The sequence below is a fragment of the Ranitomeya imitator genome, chromosome 8 (assembly GCF_032444005.1).
Source record: "Ranitomeya imitator isolate aRanImi1 chromosome 8, aRanImi1.pri, whole genome shotgun sequence".
NCBI classification, from domain to species: Eukaryota; Metazoa; Chordata; class Amphibia; order Anura; family Dendrobatidae; genus Ranitomeya; species Ranitomeya imitator.
The window spans coordinates 195008544-195027822 of NC_091289.1; the positions used below are offsets into that span (position 1 = coordinate 195008544).

A 19279-nucleotide genomic window follows, 5' to 3' on the forward strand; every position below is an offset into this window, starting at 1 on the left:
AATCATTCTTACAAAATTCGTACAGGTTGCAAAAACCCTAATGATATCAGTGCGTTGACCTTCTGCACACCTCAGGTAAAAGACTGGCAGTGCCGTATCCCAGCTGACTATTATGGGGTCTGTTATGGAACCTCCACAAGGTCTGGACCTAGGACAAGTTACTTCTTGGGTGTTTTCTGCTTTTTTTTTGTGTAATTTGTGTTGAATAACTCTCCTGTATATTTAGGTTTCTTGTTTTTTCAGTTGTTTTTTTGTCACTTTTGTTGCCCCCAGGCGGTCGCCTCCAGCTGCTGGTCCGTTCTCAAGGAGAAGAGGCGACAGATGAAGGTACGCAGCCTCTGCCTGTGGGACAGTGGCTCCTCTTGTAGCTGTGGCTGTTCATAAGACCTCTGTCAGCTGACTGTTGTATAAAGGGATGGTAAACCCAGAGTTTTCCTCTCCCCATTTGCTGCGGAGTCAGAAGTGTTTTCCGATGTGATATACATAAATCATTATCGTAAGGCAATGTGCACACTTTCAGGATTTCTTGCAGAAATTTCCTGAGCAAAACTGGACATTTTCTGCAAGAAATCTAAATGCGTTTTTTTTTTCGTTTTTTTGATGCGTTTTTTTGTGCATTTTTGATGCTTTTTGTTTCCGGAGCTTCCCAATGCATTAAATAGCAGGAAAAACGCAAAAAATCCACAAAATTAATGAACATGCTGCGTTTTTTACCACGATGCGTTTTTTGCGGGAAAAAAACACATCATGTGCACAAAAATTGCGGAATGCATTCTAAATGATGGGATGCATAATGTATGCGTTTTTTATGCGTTTTTATAGCAAAAAAACGCAACGTGTGCACACAGCCTTAGACTTTCTGATTGAATCATCTCTTAACATTTCTGCTTGCTGTCAGTGAATGAGCGTCATCTTGTTCTCATCCAGAGACTAAACCCTGCGATCACAGGTGATGGATTTGGTATAAAAGTATCCAGTCTGGGCTCAGGTGTGCAACAATTTACCTACAATGATACATGGTAGCAAACTAGAGGAATTGGTGCTGCAGATGTGTTGAGCAGTCTGGACTGGATAGAATTCTACCTGCAGCTGAGGGTTTGTTACAAGTACTTCTTTGTGGGTTTTCATTTCAGGTTTGGTGAAGTTGAAAATGGTCAGATCAAAGTACATGAGTAATTTGCATAGCTTCCTATTGTGCCACAATTATGTAGGATTTACAGTATAGTAAATTCCTTTTAATGCTAGCTATTGCTCTCTGTTATCAGCCATTTAGAGCAGTGTTGTCTCACTGTAGTGTTTTTAATGCAATGACTGACAGACTACTACAGGGATCTACAACTCAAGACACATGGATGGGGCTTGCAAAAGACTCAGCAGTTTAGCTCCGCCCAGTTGTCAGATATGTAATCTGACAGCTCAGTGCTAAGGCTTGGGGTTGGAAGCAGCTGGATTTTTTGCCACTTGATTGTTGCGGAGCAGTGCGTGGGTTAACTCTCTTGCATTACCCTCTGATGTAGCAGCGACATACAGCGACCTTCCACCGTACATCCTGACTTCACTATATATCTGCACACTCCACTCGGCTGAACATGCATGTGTACTGAATGGACAGAGAGAAACCGCTGCAGCCACTCACTGATTGTGGAGGTGACAACACATCATAGCTCCAACTAGAGAGGGAAGTAAAGTGATGGCTAGAGGCCAGAAAAGAATAGGAGCAACAGGGGATGTGTCAGGATATGTTCACACATTGAGTTTGTGGTGGGTTTTTTCTGCACTAAAAAAATGCATCTTTTTTTGCAATATTTGATGCATTTTCGTTGTGTTTTTTATTTACACTTTTCATGCATTAATTTAAATGGATGAAAATTGTTGCAAAAAAAGCTGAAAGATTTAAAATTAAAAAAAATAAACGAACCACAGCTCAAATAATACAAGAAAAAAGAAAACACGGCGTGAATGAGATATTAGAAAGATCACTTATTTTGCTGCTACTGTAAAACACTGCGTTTTTTCACACGAAAAATTCACGGGGTAAAAAAAACGCTCCATGTGATCGTACCCTATGACTTGTTTTTTTATTTTCTGACATTCTGAGCTTTTTTTACCCTTTATAGTATGTAAGTGCCCAGACTACCCATGTAATGTGAGCTCCCACAGTGCCGGGCTCCCTGTTAGCAGAAAGGCCACATTTTTGCTGGTTTTGTCCTACACGGAGAAGAAACAACAGTTGCCGTGAAATATTTTTATGTCTTCAGACTCAGACGGCCGAGTCACAATCTGACAAGTTCCGCGCCGTTCTGATGAAAGCTGTTTCCAGCTCTCTGCAGATTCCTTATAGTCCGTGGCGGAGCCGTCTGTCGGCACCATTGTGTGACGGCTCCGGTCCTCTGTATCGCGGTTTCTGTTCTAAATGGCGCAGAATCAATCACCAGTTGAAGATGACGAGGGAGTTTATAGGACTGACATTTATTACTAATTATTGTAATATTTGCTCCTTCTCTTTCCACAGGCACCAGACGGATTTTTTGCACATTTCTACGCCGTCTGTGAGCAGATAAGTCCAGTTTTGGCCTGGGGATTCCTGGCACCCAAAAACGCCCTACACGAGCTGTGCTGCAGTTATAAGGTCGGTGTGTAGGATTCCTGTAAAATTTGATTCCCGAGTTTGTCCTCTTCCTTAATTAATCGTTTTATCCGCCGCTTGGATCTGAGATGTGACCGATCTCCTCTTATTTGTAGGATCAAGTCCTGCATTTCCTGAAGGACATCTTTGACTTGGAGAAGGTCCGCTATTCCAGCGCGGAGAGTCTGTCGGAAGACATTCTGCAGAGCCTCCACCAGTACGCAGAGTCGCTCGGGGTGTACGTGGCGGCAGACTCTGCGAGGGGCCCGTCCTGTAGATGTAAACCTGTTAAGACTGATCACCTAAATCTTATCTGAGGTGTCGGGGATCCGCACATCCGCCGGCAGCCATTGTGAGAACTGGAGGACAAGTTTCGACATCCATGAAAAATATTAAACCTGAGTTAATAAGAGGGTTTCTTCGAAGAAAACAAAACATCACATATCTGCAGGAAAAGTGATAACTTATTGATCCACTGGGACCTTCACTGTTGATTGGGGCACTGTTATCCTTGTTAGAAAATGGAGCCGCAGGTTGGAAGCCCGGCCACCACTCCGTTCATTCTCTATGATGCTACTGGGACAACTAGAGTGCAGCGCTCGGCAGCCCAAAGAGGGGGAATGGAGCAGCGGTTCTGCTCCTTTTTATTGGGGCCTTAATTTCCATGTTCTGCTGATCAGACCCCCTCCACTCAATAAGTGACCACCGATTTTGTGGATAAATTCTGTTTTCACCAGACAACCCCTTCACTACATTCTAATGGTTGCCATTGGTGTGCCCAAATGACTGGTGCCCATTACAGGAGTCTTCCACCAATGCAGGTCCCTTTCGTTGTTTGCAAATGGACACGGTCCGGGAAACACAGAAATGGCTGCGTTAACGACTCGTATACATTAACTACAGTTATGGAGCACAAAACACCCATTGTAAGGGACCCTTCCCTGCCAGAGATGGTGAGAAACAAGGATAATCCCACTCTGCCTAAAATGTTATTTCTTATTCTCACTGCTAAATTAGTCCTGATATTCTAAATCTGCCTCCACAAAGATTTTTTTTTTTGTCTATTTTTTTTTTTTTACGTTTTGAGACATTTTTGTAAACGTTTGTTTTGTTCCATCACTTTGAGCCAATGGTTGAAAAGTGTTTGGACGGTTTGTGCTCAGTGCCAGACATGACGTTGCCTGGTCCTCGGACAGTTTACCTTCTGGGACTTAGTTTGCACCCCTCGGTCCTGGGGAGCAGCTCCATTACCATTTACCTTCAGCCTGTAGTTTTTGCACCATTACCAGGTTGGATGGTTTGCGCACAATCTTGCTGCCTTTTTGGTCAGTTTTTTGGAATGGTCCACACCCTTCATTGCACAAGGGCAACTTCTAGATGTCTGGGATTTTCCATGTTCTGGCCCCTTAGGGGCCAAACTTGAGTTTTTCTGTTTAAAGTTTGCTGGAAATTTTTGAATTCTACATTTTTTTTCCCCTCTTCCATCTGCTCACAAAACAGGCAACCGGTCTGAGGGATTCATGCTCCCGGGAGTTCTCCAAGCTCCTAAAGTATAAGGCTGTGTGCACACGTTGCAGATTTGACTGTGGAATTTTCTGTGCAGATTCTGAATTTCTTGGCAGAAAACGCGGGTCAGAATCTGCGCCTTTTTTTGGTCTGTGCACACGTTGCAGATTTTTGTGCAGATTTCTTCCTTTTTTTACCCCTGCAGATTTCTATTATGGAATGGGTGCAGAAACACAGCAGATCTGCACAAAGAATTGACATGGTCCTTTTATGAATCTGCTGCGTTTTCTGTGCAGAATTTTCTCCACCATCAGCACAGCATTTTTATTTTGCCATTGATTTACATTCTACTGTAAATCACTTGCAGATCTGCAGCGTTTCTGCGCGGAAAAAAAAAGCTGCAGTTCTGCAGGAAATCTGCAACGTGTGCACACAGCCATATCAGTCGACGCCCATCTCCTCCATGTGAGGGGTACAGACGCGGTTTAGGTTTGTTCCGTGCATCTTCCGGGATATGCAGTGGCCTTGAATGAGGGGTGATGACCGTACACCGCGTGGAGCTCAGGGAGGTCGTCACAGGCAATAAGTACAAGAATTGCTGTTTACGTCAAAGGTGAGCTGCCTGCGGCTCTCCGGCCGTGCATGAACTACAAGTCCCAGCAGCCTTTGGGCTTTCAGGGCATGCTGTGAGCTTGTATACGGCCGGGGGTCTGTGGGTCGGCCTGTCCTGGTTTACATGTTGTATATATGGTGTAAATGTTTGTGTGTGGTTGATGCAGCGTCGCAGATTATTGCACTTTATGGCACACGGCCCTCCGGTTATTAATGGGGTGAAACATTATTATTGCACCTCTGGGGGGACGCTGCTGAGACCACCGCCCATCGCTTGGGACGTCTACTGCAGGCTTCTATAGACTGTGGACACAACTCTCTGTAAGTGTAAGACCCCCGATAATAAGACCCCATCACACAACTGCTGTCATGCGTCAGAAACCTCATAATAGCCAAAGTAAAAAAAAAAAAATCTATGTTTGGAAACATGGAAAACACTGAGATCAAGGCCGACCGCAGACCTGAGTGATAGTAACATCAGATATAGCGGGGACTATGGTCGGGGGTTGTACTCAGTAATTACCCTGTATGGTCGGATGTGAAAAAAAAACTTTAAATCGGACCTGTCACGTGCCGTAAATGTAGATATTTGTTACCTGAATCCGCTGCTGTATTTCATTTCTTCCTGCTCCTCACCGTTCCTGAGATATGACCTTTTCCGTCTATAAAAAATAAATAAATCTGCTTTCTTTAGCCAACTGGGTGTGATCTACAAGATGATCACACCCACTTGGCTAACAAGACTAAAATTATGTACACAGAAGAGAAGGTCATATCTCAGGAACGGAGAAGAGCAGGAACAAAAGAGAAACATCGCCGGATTCAGGAGGACAGCGGCGTTTACACCACATTCATGGCAAGTGACCGGGCTTCTGTAAGGAGACTGTTACCTGTGTCTTATTGTATCCCACATGGAGGACTGTTATTTTTATATGTAGCTTATTACAAGTGCACTGGATTTCTACAGCCGCCGGGTAGATAGATGCGTCCATGTCCATGCAGCTGAAGGACTTTATACGCGTGGTTCAGGGTGGTCTGGCAGGGGTAGGGGCCGTATATCTGTGCACCCCCCTGTACTGATGATACCTGTACAAGGCAGATAAAGTCACCGCTGTGGTATATGCACAATCTATAGTCTTATATGTGACTGTTCACCGCGGCCTCATCATGGAGCCAGACGTCCTACACCTATACATCCTACACCTGTACATTGAGGTCTATGTATAGATGTATCTGGCCACCAGGATGTACCCAGAGCCGTCTGATGGCAGCCGATGTTATCTATCCTACACCTGTACATTGAGGTCTATGTATAGATGTATCTGGCCACCAGGATGTACCCAGAGCCGTCTGATGGCAGCCGATGTTATCTATCCTACACCTGTACATTGAGGTCTATGTATAGATGTATCTGGCCACCAGGATGTACCCAGGGCCGTCTGATGGCAGCCGATGTTATCTATCCTACACCTGTACATTGAGGTCTATGTATAGATGTATCTGGCCACCAGGATGTACCCAGAGCCGTCTGATGGCAGCCGATGTTATCTATACCAGGGGTGTCAAACTGCAATCCTCGAGGGCTGCAAACAGGTCATGTTTTCAGGATTTCCTTGTACTGCACAGGTGATAATTTAATCACCAACTCATTATCTGTGTAGGTGATTAAATTATCACCTGTGCAGTACAAGGAAATCCTGAAAACATGACCTGTTTGCAGCCCTCGAGGAATGCAGTTTGACACCCCTGATCTATACTACACCTGTACATTGAGGTCAATGTATAGATGTACCTGTCCACCAGGATGTACCCAGAGGCGTCTGATGGCAGCCGATGTTATCTATCCTACACCTGTACATTGAGGTCTATGTATAGATGTATCTGACCACCAGGATGTACCCAGAGGCGTCTGATGGCAGCCGATGTTATCTATCCTACACCTGTACATTGAGGTCTATGTATAGATGTACCTGGCCACCAGGATGTACCCAGAGCCGTCTGATGGCAGCCGATGTTATCTATCCTACACCTGTACATTGAGGTCTATGTATAGATGTATCTGACCACCAGGATGTACCCAGAGGCGTCTGATGGCAGCCGATGTTATCTATCCTACACCTGTACATTGAGGTCTATGTATAGATGTACCTGGCCACCAGGATGTACCCAGAGCCGTCTGATGGCAGCCGATGTTATCTATCCTACACCTGTACATTGAGGTCTATGTATAGATGTATCTGGCCACCAGGATGTACCCAGAGCCGTCTGATGGCAGCCGATGTTATCTATCCTACACCTGTACATTGAGGTCTATGTATAGATGTATCTGACCACCAGGATGTACCCAGAGGCGTCTGATGGCAGCCGATGTTATCTATCCTACACCTGTACATTGAGGTCTATGTATAGATGTACCTGGCCACCAGGATGTACCCAGAGCCGTCTGATGGCAGCCGATGTTATCTATCCTACACCTGTACATTGAGGTCTATGTATAGATGTATCTGGCCACCAGGATGTACCCAGAGCCGTCTGATGGCAGCCGATGTTATCTATCCTACACCTGTACATTGAGGTCTATGTATAGATGTATCTGACCACCAGGATGTACCCAGAGGCGTCTGATGGCAGCCGATGTTATCTATCCTACACCTGTACATTGAGGTCTATGTATAGATGTACCTGGCCACCAGGATGTACCCAGAGCCGTCTGATGGCAGCCGATGTTATCTATCCTACACCTGTACATTGAGGTCTATGTATAGATGTATCTGGCCACCAGGATGTACCCAGAGCCGTCTGATGGCAGCCGATGTTATCTATCCTACACCTGTACATTGAGGTCTATGTATAGATGTATCTGGCCACCAGGATGTACCCAGAGGCGTCTGATGGCAGCCGATGTTATCTATCCTACACCTGTACATTGAGGTCTATGTATAGATGTATCTGACCACCAGGATGTACCCAGAGGCGTCTGATGGCAGCCGATGTTATCTATCCTACACCTGTACATTGAGGTCTATGTATAGATGTACCTGGCCACCAGGATGTACCCAGAGCCGTCTGATGGCAGCCGATGTTATCTATCCTACACCTGTACATTGAGGTCTATGTATAGATGTATCTGGCCACCAGGATGTACCCAGAGCCGTCTGATGGCAGCCGATGTTATCTATCCTACACCTGTACATTGAGGTCTATGTATAGATGTATCTGGCCACCAGGATGTACCCAGAGCCGTCTGATGGCAGCCGATGTTATCTATCCTACACCTGTACATTGAGGTCTATGTATAGATGTATCTGGCCACCAGGATGTACCCAGAGCCGTCTGATGGCAGCCGATGTTATCTATCCTACACCTGTACATTGAGGTCTATGTACAGATGTATCTGGCCACCAGGATGTACCCAGAGGCGTCTGATGGCAGCAGATGTTATCTATCCTACACCTGTACATTGAGGTCTATGTATAGATGTATCTGGCCACTAGGATGTACCCAGAGCCGTCTGATGGCAGCCGATGTTATCTATCCTACACCTGTACATTGAGGTCTATGTATAGATGTATCTGGCCACTAGGATGTACCCAGAGCCGTCTGATGGCAGCCGATGTTATCTATACTACACCTGTACATTGAGGTCTATGTATAGATGTATCTGGCCACTAGGATGTACCCAGAGGCGTCTGATGGCGGCCGATGTTATCTATACTACACCTGTACATTGAGGTCTATGTATAGATGTATCTGGCCACCAGGATGTACCCAGAGCCGTCTGATGGCAGCCGATGTTATCTATCCTACACCTGTACATTGAGGTCTATGTATAGATGTATCTGGCCACCAGGATGTACCCAGAGCCGTCTGATGGCAGCCGATGTTATCTATCCTACACCTGTACATTGAGGTCTATGTATAGATGTATCTGGCCACCAGGATGTACCCAGAGCCGTCTGATGGCAGCAGATGTTATCTATCCTACACCTGTACATTGAGGTCTATGTATAGATGTATCTGGCCACCAGGATGTACCCAGAGCCGTCTGATGGCGGCCGATGTTATCTATCCTACACCTGTACATTGAGGTCTATGTATAGATGTATCTGGCCACCAGGATGTACCCAGAGCCGTCTGATGGCAGCCGATGTTATCTATCCTACACCTGTACATTGAGGTCTATGTATAGATGTATCTGGCCACCAGGATGTACCCAGAGCCGTCTGATGGCAGCCGATGTTATCTATCCTACACCTGTACATTGAGGTCTATGTATAGATGTATCTGGCCACCAGGATGTACCCAGAGCCGTCTGATGGCAGCAGATGTTATCTATCCTACACCTGTACATTGAGGTCTATGTATAGATGTATCTGGCCACCAGGATGTACCCAGAGGCGTCTGATGGCAGCCGATGTTATCTATCCTACACCTGTACATTGAGGTCTATGTATAGATGTATCTGGCCACCAGGATGTACCCAGAGCCGTCTGATGGCAGCAGATGTTATCTATCCTACACCTGTACATTGAGGTCTATGTATAGATGTATCTGGCCACCAGGATGTACCCAGAGCCGTCTGATGGCAGCCGATGTTATCTATCCTACACCTGTACATTGAGGTCTATGTATAGATGTATCTGGCCACCAGGATGTACCCAGAGCCGTCTGATGGCAGCCGATGTTATCTATCCTACACCTGTACATTGAGGTCTATGTATAGATGTATCTGGCCACCAGGATGTACCCAGAGCCGTCTGATGGCAGCAGATGTTATCTATCCTACACCTGTACATTGAGGTCTATGTATAGATGTATCTGGCCACCAGGATGTACCCAGAGCCGTCTGATGGCAGCAGATGTTATCTATCCTACACCTGTACATTGAGGTCTATGTATAGATGTATCTGGCCACCAGGATGTACCCAGAACTGTCTGATGGCAGCCGATGTTATCTATCCTACACCTGTACATTGAGGTCTATGTATAGATGTATCTGGCCACCAGGATGTACCCAGAGCCGTCTGATGGCAGCCGATGTTATCTATCCTACACCTGTACATTGAGGTCTATGTATAGATGTATCTGGCCACTAGGATGTACCCAGAGCCGTCTGATGGCAGCAGATGTTATCTCATGGCATCATCTGTACCGGAATCCTCCATCTTCAGACATGTGGCCCTTTAAACTGCACATTTTGGGCCTCATTTACTACGAGGAGGGAAGATTTGCTTCGAGTGGCCAATCAGAACATTGCTTTAGAATAAGATTACTTCATTTTGACTGGTTGTTGCGGCCGATTCCTCCTCTCTTTGTCTTGCCTGGATCGTATGCATGAGACCTGATGATTCTAAACATATCACATTATATATCACATTAATCTCAAATGTAAAGAGGTTTCATTAAAGTGAAGCTCCGTCTTGGATGAACATTGGTCGCAAACTCTTTATTATAAATCTTGATTCCAGAAAAAAATAGAATAAAATAATGTGTATACCTGGAAACCATCAGCAAGCTGCTTCTTATAGATGTTTTTTTTTTTATAAGTTTTTATGACAGATCTCTTCTTTATGTAAGCTGTTTGAGTGCAGAATGATGTCCTGATGTAAGACATGGCCCTAATTGTCGGAGTAATTACCCCCAGCGTCCTGGTCGCTACCGGATAAATGCCGGATGGTATTACTAGGTAATATTATGTGTTCATTAATATTAATAATTTGTGTGTTGAAAGCTGCCATTAATTAGCACCTAAAGGTAGAATAAGGCCTGTCAGGAAATAACCTGCATGCTGATGGTTTCCATGTAGCAGCAGATTTTTTTTTTTCTGCAATGTAAATATGAAGCTGAAAAGTCAAAATCTAAAAAAAAAAATTAAACAAGTTACAAAGATGAGAAGTTTCCTAATAACCGGACCACCATTAACAGGAGCAACACTTTATTGATCTCTCGCTCTGATATTTTTACTCTTTTTACCCAGATTCACCGATTTTCCTCTGAATGTTTATAAGAAATAATACTCGCATCTATTTTCACGTGCGTCTTGTAGAAGGTTTGTACCGATGTAAAGCTCAGATGGAGAGAAGCGCTGCTCCGATCTATATTCGTATGTTTTGGTAACTGAATAAAATCGCATTATAAAAAGACGCCTGTGAGTGATTGTGCGGGAGGAGAGCGGCAGTGACGCACCACGCGATGCACACAACTCGCCTGATACACACCGAACATTGGTGCCTGGAGGGAAAATCCTGCAATGGGAGCGATTCTGGGTGTTCATGGAATTGCCATTCATGCAGTTGACTACAAGGAGTGTGTGGCTTCCGATAGTGGCACTATATGGCGGCGTGCAGTATATAGGGCTCCGCATGCTGCCTTACAAGGTACATGAGGTTTTGTGTGCATCAGGAACTGCGCTATCTGCAGCAGGCTTCGTGCACTCTTTTCACGTTTGCTGCAGTTTTACATACATGCTTTTCCAGCAGCGTAATAAGGAAGCGCAGGAAGATGCGTCAGGTGAAGTCGCAACAAAATCCGCAGCAAAACTGCCAAATGGTATCAAAACACGCAGCAGATTGACCACAAATAAATGCGCCGTGTGTGCTTGCAGCTTTGGCGCATGCGCACACTTGCAGAACATCCGCAGCATAAATAGGCCGGCGCTGCAGATTGCAGTTCTCCAGCATGTAAAGGGTAAAGCGTGCGACCGAACTGCACCAATATCTGCAGGCAGATTTATAGTCGCAGAAGTCCGCAGCCTAAATGTTGCATGTCTGCATACACCTGAGGCCGATTCATTTTTTTTTATCTAGTTTTTCCTGTTTTATTTTTCCTCCAAATTCTTTACGTTTTTGTTTTTTTTCCTATTCTTCCATCTGTTTTTTTTCTTTGTTCTCCATTTTGGGCACGCTTTTTTTCAATTCCCGATATTGCTGACGATCGCCCTTTTTTTCCACAAATATCCTCCTTTTTTGTTTGTTTGCTATAACTTGTTATGCAATTGTTACAGTTTCATGTGATATTCTAAAGGTTTATGCAACTTTTTGCTCTAATGTAAAAAAGGGAGCATTTTTGATTTTACGCCAAATTCATAAGCCGGGTGACTTTCTGATTATGGAATTGCCAGTTGAGCAATAGTTATAAATATTACGAGGAGGAGCATTAATTTTTTTCGATATGGAAAATGCAGAGTTAACGAGAGATGTTTCGCCTTGTGGGTTGGATGCGATCCTGTTAAGTCGCCCAAATCTTGGGGAGAGGGGAAAAAAAAAAGCGAAGAATTAACCCCTTCCAGACTGACCCCCTATTCTCATTCATGGCTGAAGAATGGAGTGTGGTTTCCTGTGCAGGGGGTCGCACTGGGAACATTTGAGTGCTCGACAGCTGAGAGCTGCTTTTGGATTGTCTGGAATGTGGTGGATGACCTGACAAGCAGGACTTTTATGGAAACTCGCAGGCTGGGAGTAACTGCAGCCAAACTGCATCCAGTCTGATGAGAGGAGCAGAAGAGCGCAGACTGGCCGCAGTGTTAGTGTGCATCCACGTATCCTGGGGGCCACGCATCACAGGGCGCCCGGCCTAGCACCGCTCCGCCAGGAATACCCCGGACAGGGCACCGAGCACTGACCCTATATCTGGAGAAGGTAAGACTGGTACTAATGCGTGACACAAGGGACTACAAGCCACAGCAAACAGGGGGCCACTTGGGGCTTGTTGGTTATCCTAGAACTGACACTTTCGCAATTAGTGCCGCCGCTTTTCTTGGAGAAAATTGCCACCTGTAAGGAACATTCACGGCCTTGGAAATCTGGTAATGATTAATAATCAGAATCTGGTCATCTGGGTTCTCGTCCTCCTCACGCTCAGTTCTCGGAGTTCTTCCTTAATGTGATGTGAACTTATAGGAGAAAAGTTTTAGAAATCTGGCAAAACTTTCGGCGTTTAGCCCTGATACTAGATAGTGTAATGTATTCCTTGGCGTTGTGCGGCCTGGCACCGGTATGGCATTTGGGCATCCCGGCCTCCATCTACTAGACTTTTTATTTTTCATTTTTTGACTGCGGAATATTACTGAAATAATTTTAAAAAAAGCAAAAAGTTTTTAAAGAATATAGAGTTTAAAATAAAATGCTCATTTCCAATGGACGCGGCCTTTTATGTTACACAGAAACTAGGGAAATTGTTGGGGGCAAAAATAAAGTTGTAATCACGTCGGTCAGAGATGCACCTCTGGTCAATGGCTTGTAGCTTGTGGGCCCCAATGCAAAATCTCCAATGGGCCCACTCTTACCTGGGGCTGAAGATGACTGGTGGTTATTGGGGATGTATATAGCGGTGTATATTAGCTACTATATGGCGGTATTATGCCACATTTCATCTACAACTCGCCCCATTTATCAATCTAATATGTCACTGGGGGAAAAGCAGTGTTTGCATCTGATATGAGTGCCAGCAGGAGGATGGGGTTCTTGTCCTCTACTTATCATTCTGGATGACAACATTGGTTTGGTGGTTAAACATTTTATTAGTTTTTGGAACATCCGTGCGACAAACTCCTAAGAAAACCAAACTTTACGTTTTCTTTTTTCCTTTCGTGGGAACCTGGCGTCCGTTGGTTTTATTGCAGATTATATGGCGGTGATATTAATAAGCCGGGTCAGCACATTCTCGTGCCGGCTCTTATATAAATGGTGCAGACAGCTGGGGATTTCATGCGGCTCGTACGGCACAATGTACATTTTCCGAATATAGGATTCCAGGCTTTATATCTAGGGTTTGCCAAGGACAAGACCGGACGGAGTCGGATACTGCAGAGTCTGTGTAATGCCACTGGGCCCGGGATGAGTCCCCACAACAGGTGTCAGCTGCTGTCACTGCCCCCTCCCAATAGTGCCGCAGTAAAATGAACCGATATCTAACGCCGTCTCCTGCAACCTCCATGTCGGCACGGTCATTGGGAGTCTTCTTGGTGGATCCCTCCGAGGATCAGCAGACGAGGGTTCATTGACAGCACCCCAACATTTCTTGTGTGCTTCGCCCCAATAATAAAAGGGCACAAATACACCCGGCAGCCGCTTGTCCCCCACCCCTAATGGCTGAACTGAAAATGCACACTTTTCTTGTGTTTTGCTGCTCACTACAATACATTGGTGAATTTTACAAAGAAAGTGCCACAAAAAATTGGGGACACCATGGCAAGGATGGGGGAACATAACTCTAGGCGGTGCAGCGGTAGCAGTCACACCTCATACCGTGACCCTTACATTAAATAATAAAATTGGTAGGTGGGCAGTGGCGTAATTTTAAGATCATGGGCCCCAATGCAAAAGCAGTAATGGGGTCCCCAATTATGTTAGTCTTTAATAATATTGGTCTTTTCATAGAAGGACTTTTTGGGCCCCTTAGTCTGCAGGGCACGGGTGCGATTGCAACCTCTGCACCTATTGTGGTTATGCCCTTGCTTAGTGGGTGCATTGGGCCCAGAAGCTACAAATGACGCCCCACCCAAGTCCACCATGAGATCGTAAGGGGCGCTGTGCTTTAGATCCATAACATGGATGTGTCTGAGGCCTCACCTTTGGATAAGCTGTTGAGTTGTACAACATTTTTCCCCATTTTTTTCACATAGAATGACCTAATTGTTCTGTTTGCATATTTTTTTTAAATTTCTCAGTGGGTGATTGCTTTCTAAACAATTGTCTAATATGTTCTGGTAGCTTCACCAAAAACAATGGTTAATGGCTTTAATGTTTGTTTGTTTTACGTGTCTATATATATATATATATATATATATATATATATATATATATATATATATATATATATATATATATATATATAATAAAATACAATTTCCTGTGTTTTTGATAGACGTTCCTTTTTTTTGCGTAGAGACAATCATTCACAATTATAGGCAAATTACAAATTCAGAAATGTTTAGATCTTTGGAAATACGGCTTTGGGAGGCTACACCGACTCATGGAGATTTATTATTGATGTCTTGTGTTAGGACTTCTATATCCAACTGTGATGAGGGAACAGCCGCCATCTTGGAACAGGCATGCTATCAGATTGGCGTGACTCCATTTTGTCTCCTGGACACAGGAGTGCTCCTGGCCCCCACCTTTGCTAATGAATAGAGTTCCTATTAGTATGCTAACGGGCTGAGCTCAGTGTAAACTGTAGACGGTAGTTCAAAGCCCCATGAGGAAACCACGCCACCAGGGGGCTTGGAAATGCTTGGGGGCTTAATTAAACCACGCATGCCAAGTGGTCACTGGATACACATCTATTATGGCAGCCCAGCCAAACCGTCTCCAACATGGAATTGTGAATTATGGACGCATCGTCCGAGGTACAGGCTCATAAAAAATATTCTCATTACCCTAAAGAAATTGTACATCCAACAGTGTGACTCCCGTGACGGTGGAAGGTCTGAAACCCGAGATATAGGGATCAGCCTCCCACAGGGACCGAATGGGTCCAGGTTTGATCCCAGTACGACCGGCAGAACAAACCACAGGCGCTGGTACTGCCCGTGTGCTGATCCGATCATCCTGAGAGAAGTTATCCCATTTATTAGATATTGGAATAAATCTTGCAGGGAGACAGAGGGGGTGGAGATTGCTAAGCCCCCCAGCTGCAGGCAGGGTGGCTCAGCCAGGTATAAGAAGAAGCTGAGGTCACTGGGAGGGTCTGACTCCACAGAAGAACATGATGATGATTTCTTAAGGAACAGGGTATGCCAGCCAGAGGGGGGAGCAAGCACATGCTTTCTGGGGGCTGCCCGGCAACTAAGTTTTTGGACCTGCGGAATGCTATGCCCCCCCGGCTTCCACAAGCGACCTTCAACCTGGTAAATTGACCTCCAGCTTTATACCTTTAAGCCTTGTATTATTGTTGTTATATTGTACTCTGACTGTAATTCTTGATATATTCTTTGACTGTATATTTCTTGTAATTATCTAGTGCGCCCTTAAGGCAATTAAATCATAAATTAATTTTGGGCTGATCCTTTTACTCTGATTGCGAATCTTAGAATACCCAGGGTGGGTAACAGGGCAGTCTCCCCGGCGGCCATTTGCTCTAGGTGCAGTCCCTTTACTGACCTGAGAGACAAAGGGGGCGCCGGAGAGCTGGACCTGTGTAGTGACGTCACGGATTGGTGACGTGGGAGGAAGGGGTAATCCTTCACAGTGGTGGCAGCGTACGTGGGATCAGAGTAATAGTGTGCGTGGGACCCCTACTCCCAGACACTAAAGACTACCAGTGGTAACTTTCACTGCTGGGGTCTTAAGGTCAGCCCAGCACTAGACGGTCAGAGTGTAGATATAATAAGTTGTGTGCAAGGTCAGGGGTACAGCTGTGTCAGTAACCAGAGGTTCCAAAGATGGCGGAGGGCACCAGGAGTGCAGTGAGGGCGCAGGCCAGTGCTATGGCCTATGAGGAGGTGGTGGTGGACGGTACTGTTCCAGGCGAGGGGGAGCTCAGCCCAGACTCCCCAAGGAGCCAGCCACCCGTGCTTAGTCCGGCAAGGGACTACCCACCACCTACCCGCCCCAGCCTGTCCACATCAGCGGCCCTTGTTGCAGCGGCAGTAGCACGTCTCGAGGCGGGTAATGAAGACGCCTATATGAGACTCATGGCAGCTGCAGAGAAAGCAGCGGAAGCCGAGCGTGCAGAACGCCGTGAGGCAGCGGAGCGGGCAGAGAGAGCTGCTGAGCGGGCAGCGGAGCAAGCAGCGGCAGAGAGAGCAGCGGAGCGCCAGCACCGACTGGAGATGGCTCAACGCGGGCTCCGGCTGGACGCCCCAGCACCGCCAGAGTCCAGGGTTTCCAAAGTCCGGGCCGAGGACTTCCCTCTGCTTGAGAAGGATGGAGACCTGGATTCCTTCTTGCTGGCCTTTGAAAGGACCTGCCTTCAACACCATCTGGCCCCGGATCAGTGGGCAAGATACCTGACCCCCCGTTTGAGGGGTAAGTCCCTGGAAGTTTTGGGGGACTTACCTGCCGGGGCGGAGCAGGACTACAGCAGCATCAAGCGGGCGCTGATCCAGCACTACAACCTCACCCCAGAGTCCTACCGCAAGAAGTTCCGGAGCCTGCAGCGGGGCCCAAAGGACACCTGGACCGACCACATGCGGGCGTTGCTGAGAGCTGCAGAGCACTGGACCTCGGGTCTAGCGCTCACCACCCGCCAGGAGGTCCAGGAACTGTTCGTCACGGAGCAGTTCTTGTGGAACTGCCCAGAGGACCTCCAGCAGTTCCTCCGTGACCGGAAACCGAAGGGGGCTTCTGCTACAGCCGCCCTGGCAGATGAGTATGCCAATAACAGGGCGCCTGAGCCGAAGAAGCCTGCCAGCAGCACCTGGAGAGGGGGTAAGCCCAATCCTGCCCCTGTTTCCCCAGCCCCCAGAGTGCAAGGGGTGTACCCCCCTGCTGCCCTCTCCAGGCCAGGCGCAGAACCCAGACGTGGTCATCACTGCAACCAGCTGGGACACTTCAAGACCGCGTGTCCCCAGCGTCTTAAGGCCCCATCCATGTCTCCGAAACCGTCCACTGTTTTATGTGTGGGAGGGGGTGGTGGGAGGTCCCTGGACAATTACCAACCCGTCACTATCGGCCGCTCAGCGGTCATGGGACTGCGGGACACAGGCGCTGAACGAACCCTGGTACGTCCTGAGGTGGTGTCCCCTCAAGACTTGGTGCCAGGGAGATCCCTGTCCGTCTCCGGAATTGGAGGCGTGGAACCGGCGCTGCCTGTCACAAAGGTGTTTTTGGACTGGGGTGCCGGGAGGGGAATGCGGGAGGTGGGAGTAACGTCGAATATTCCTGCTAATGTATTACTTGGGACCGATTTGGGGCGGCTAGTGTCTCAGTATGTGGCCACTGAACCCCCAAGTTCGGCTCCCCAAGAATGTCATGTCTCTACTGTGAATGTTGATGTGTTGAATGTGCCTCCAACAGTGGGGGAGGGAGTGAAACCTGAGGGTACTCCATGCACTGACACCACACACACAGGGCTCACAGTGAGGACAGGTGAGGAGACTGTAGGGGAGAGCTCAGAGGTGGAGGGAGGGGCTGCTATGGGCAGTGTAGGGCCCCTAAGTGAATCCCGCCTGCTGAGTCTAGGGCCCCTGCAGGAAGAGGAACAGGCCATGGGGGGAGGAGGCGTCCCGGGAGAGGAGCCACCAGGTAAGACCCCAGGGCGGGAGTTCCCCACACCCGGGATGTCAGGAGGGCCGGGAAGTCTGCCTGACCCGGCGACTTGGTCAGGAGCCGGGGGGAAGCAGGCGCTACCCATGGACACAGTGGTCGTGGCCGCTGTCACCAGGAATGGGAGCGCCGGAGCCCAAGGAGCCTTGCAGAGGTCCGACGGCTTCCCCCTCTCTGACCAAGTGGCTGCCGAGTCAGACAGCGGCCGGGAGACAGATCCCGGGGAGCTGACGGTGGATGTGGCGGTGTTGTCCATTCTCGCCACATCGAGTCAGGGATGTCAGGAAGCGCTGGAAGCTGACGCTAGCCTGAAAGCTCTTAAGGAGCAGGCGGCACAGCCTCCCGGGGAGTCAGACCGCGAGCAGGTGGTCTGGGACCAGGGACGGCTGTACCGGGTAACGGTCCAGCAGGGTTCACCGGAGGCGTGGCCCAGGGACCGACAGTTAGAGGCAGCCTCTGAGAGAGAGAGAGAAGGAGGAGGGGGCAGAGGCAGCCTCAGAGAGAGAGGGGAGGGGGCAGAGACAGCCTCAGAGAGAGAGGGAGGAGGAGGCAGAGACAGCCTCAGAGAGACAGAGGAGGGGGCAGAAACAGCCTCAGAGAAAGAAGGAGGAAGGGGCAGAGACAGCCTCAGAGAGAGAGAGGAGGGGGCGGAGACAGCCTCAGAGAGAGACAGAGGAGGAGGCGGAGACAGCCTCAGGAAGAGAGGGGAGGAGGCACAGACAGCCTCAGGAAGAGGAGGAGGGGGCAGAGACAGCCTCAGAGAGAGAGAGGAGGAGGCAGAGACAGCCTCAGAGAGAGGAGGAGGGGGCAGAGACAGCCTCAGAGAGAGAAAGGATGAGGCAGAGACAGCCTCAGAGGGAGACAGGGGAGGAGACAGCCTCAGAGAGAGAAAGGAGGAGGCAGGGACAGGCTCAGGGAGAAAGTGGCAGAGACCATGGTAATGCTGATGGGTTGTCCCGGCAAGGAGAAGGTGTGGAAGGGCGCATGGGGGAACACAGGAATGTGATGCCCCCTAGCGCCCTCTAAAGCAGGGAGGTGTGATGAGGGAACAGCCGCCATCTTGGAACAGGCATGCTATCAGATTGGCGTGACTCCATTTTGTCTCCTCCGCACAGGAGTGCTCCTGGCCCCCACCTTTGCTAATGAATAGAGTTCCTATTAGTATGCTAACGGGCTGAGCTCAGTGTAAACTGTAGACGGTAGTTCAAAGCCCCATGAGGAAACCACGCCACCAGGGGGCTTGGAAATGCTTGGGGGCTTAATTAAAACACGCATGCCAAGTGGCCACTGGATACACATCTATTATGGCAGCCCAGCCAAACCGTCT

At 47.8% G+C, this 19279-nt stretch overlaps 2 protein-coding genes across 14 annotated transcripts in view; both read left to right on the forward strand.

Annotated features, from left to right (window-relative positions):
* Positions 1 to 5138, forward strand: part of MIGA1 (mitoguardin 1) — a 32856-nt gene extending 27718 nt beyond the window's left edge. The window contains exons 14-16 of the mRNA XM_069738316.1: positions 274 to 327; positions 2513 to 2629; positions 2743 to 5138. Coding sequence (XP_069594417.1) covers positions 274 to 327; positions 2513 to 2629; positions 2743 to 2943 — 372 coding nt within the window. The 3' untranslated portion in view covers positions 2944 to 5138. The remainder of the gene's footprint in view (positions 1 to 273; positions 328 to 2512; positions 2630 to 2742) is intronic.
* A 6863-nt stretch (positions 5139 to 12001) lies between these two features.
* Positions 12002 to 19279, forward strand: part of NEXN (nexilin F-actin binding protein) — a 47242-nt gene continuing 39964 nt past the window's right edge. For 4 of the 13 annotated variants that reach the window (XM_069738319.1, XM_069738321.1, XM_069738327.1 and 1 more), the window contains exon 1: positions 12006 to 12381. The gene's annotated coding sequence lies outside the window, so the exon portion shown is untranslated. Of the gene's footprint in view, positions 12382 to 19279 lie in introns of all 13 variants that reach the window. The other 9 variants (XM_069738317.1, XM_069738324.1, XM_069738325.1 and 6 more) reach the window with 7 other exon arrangements.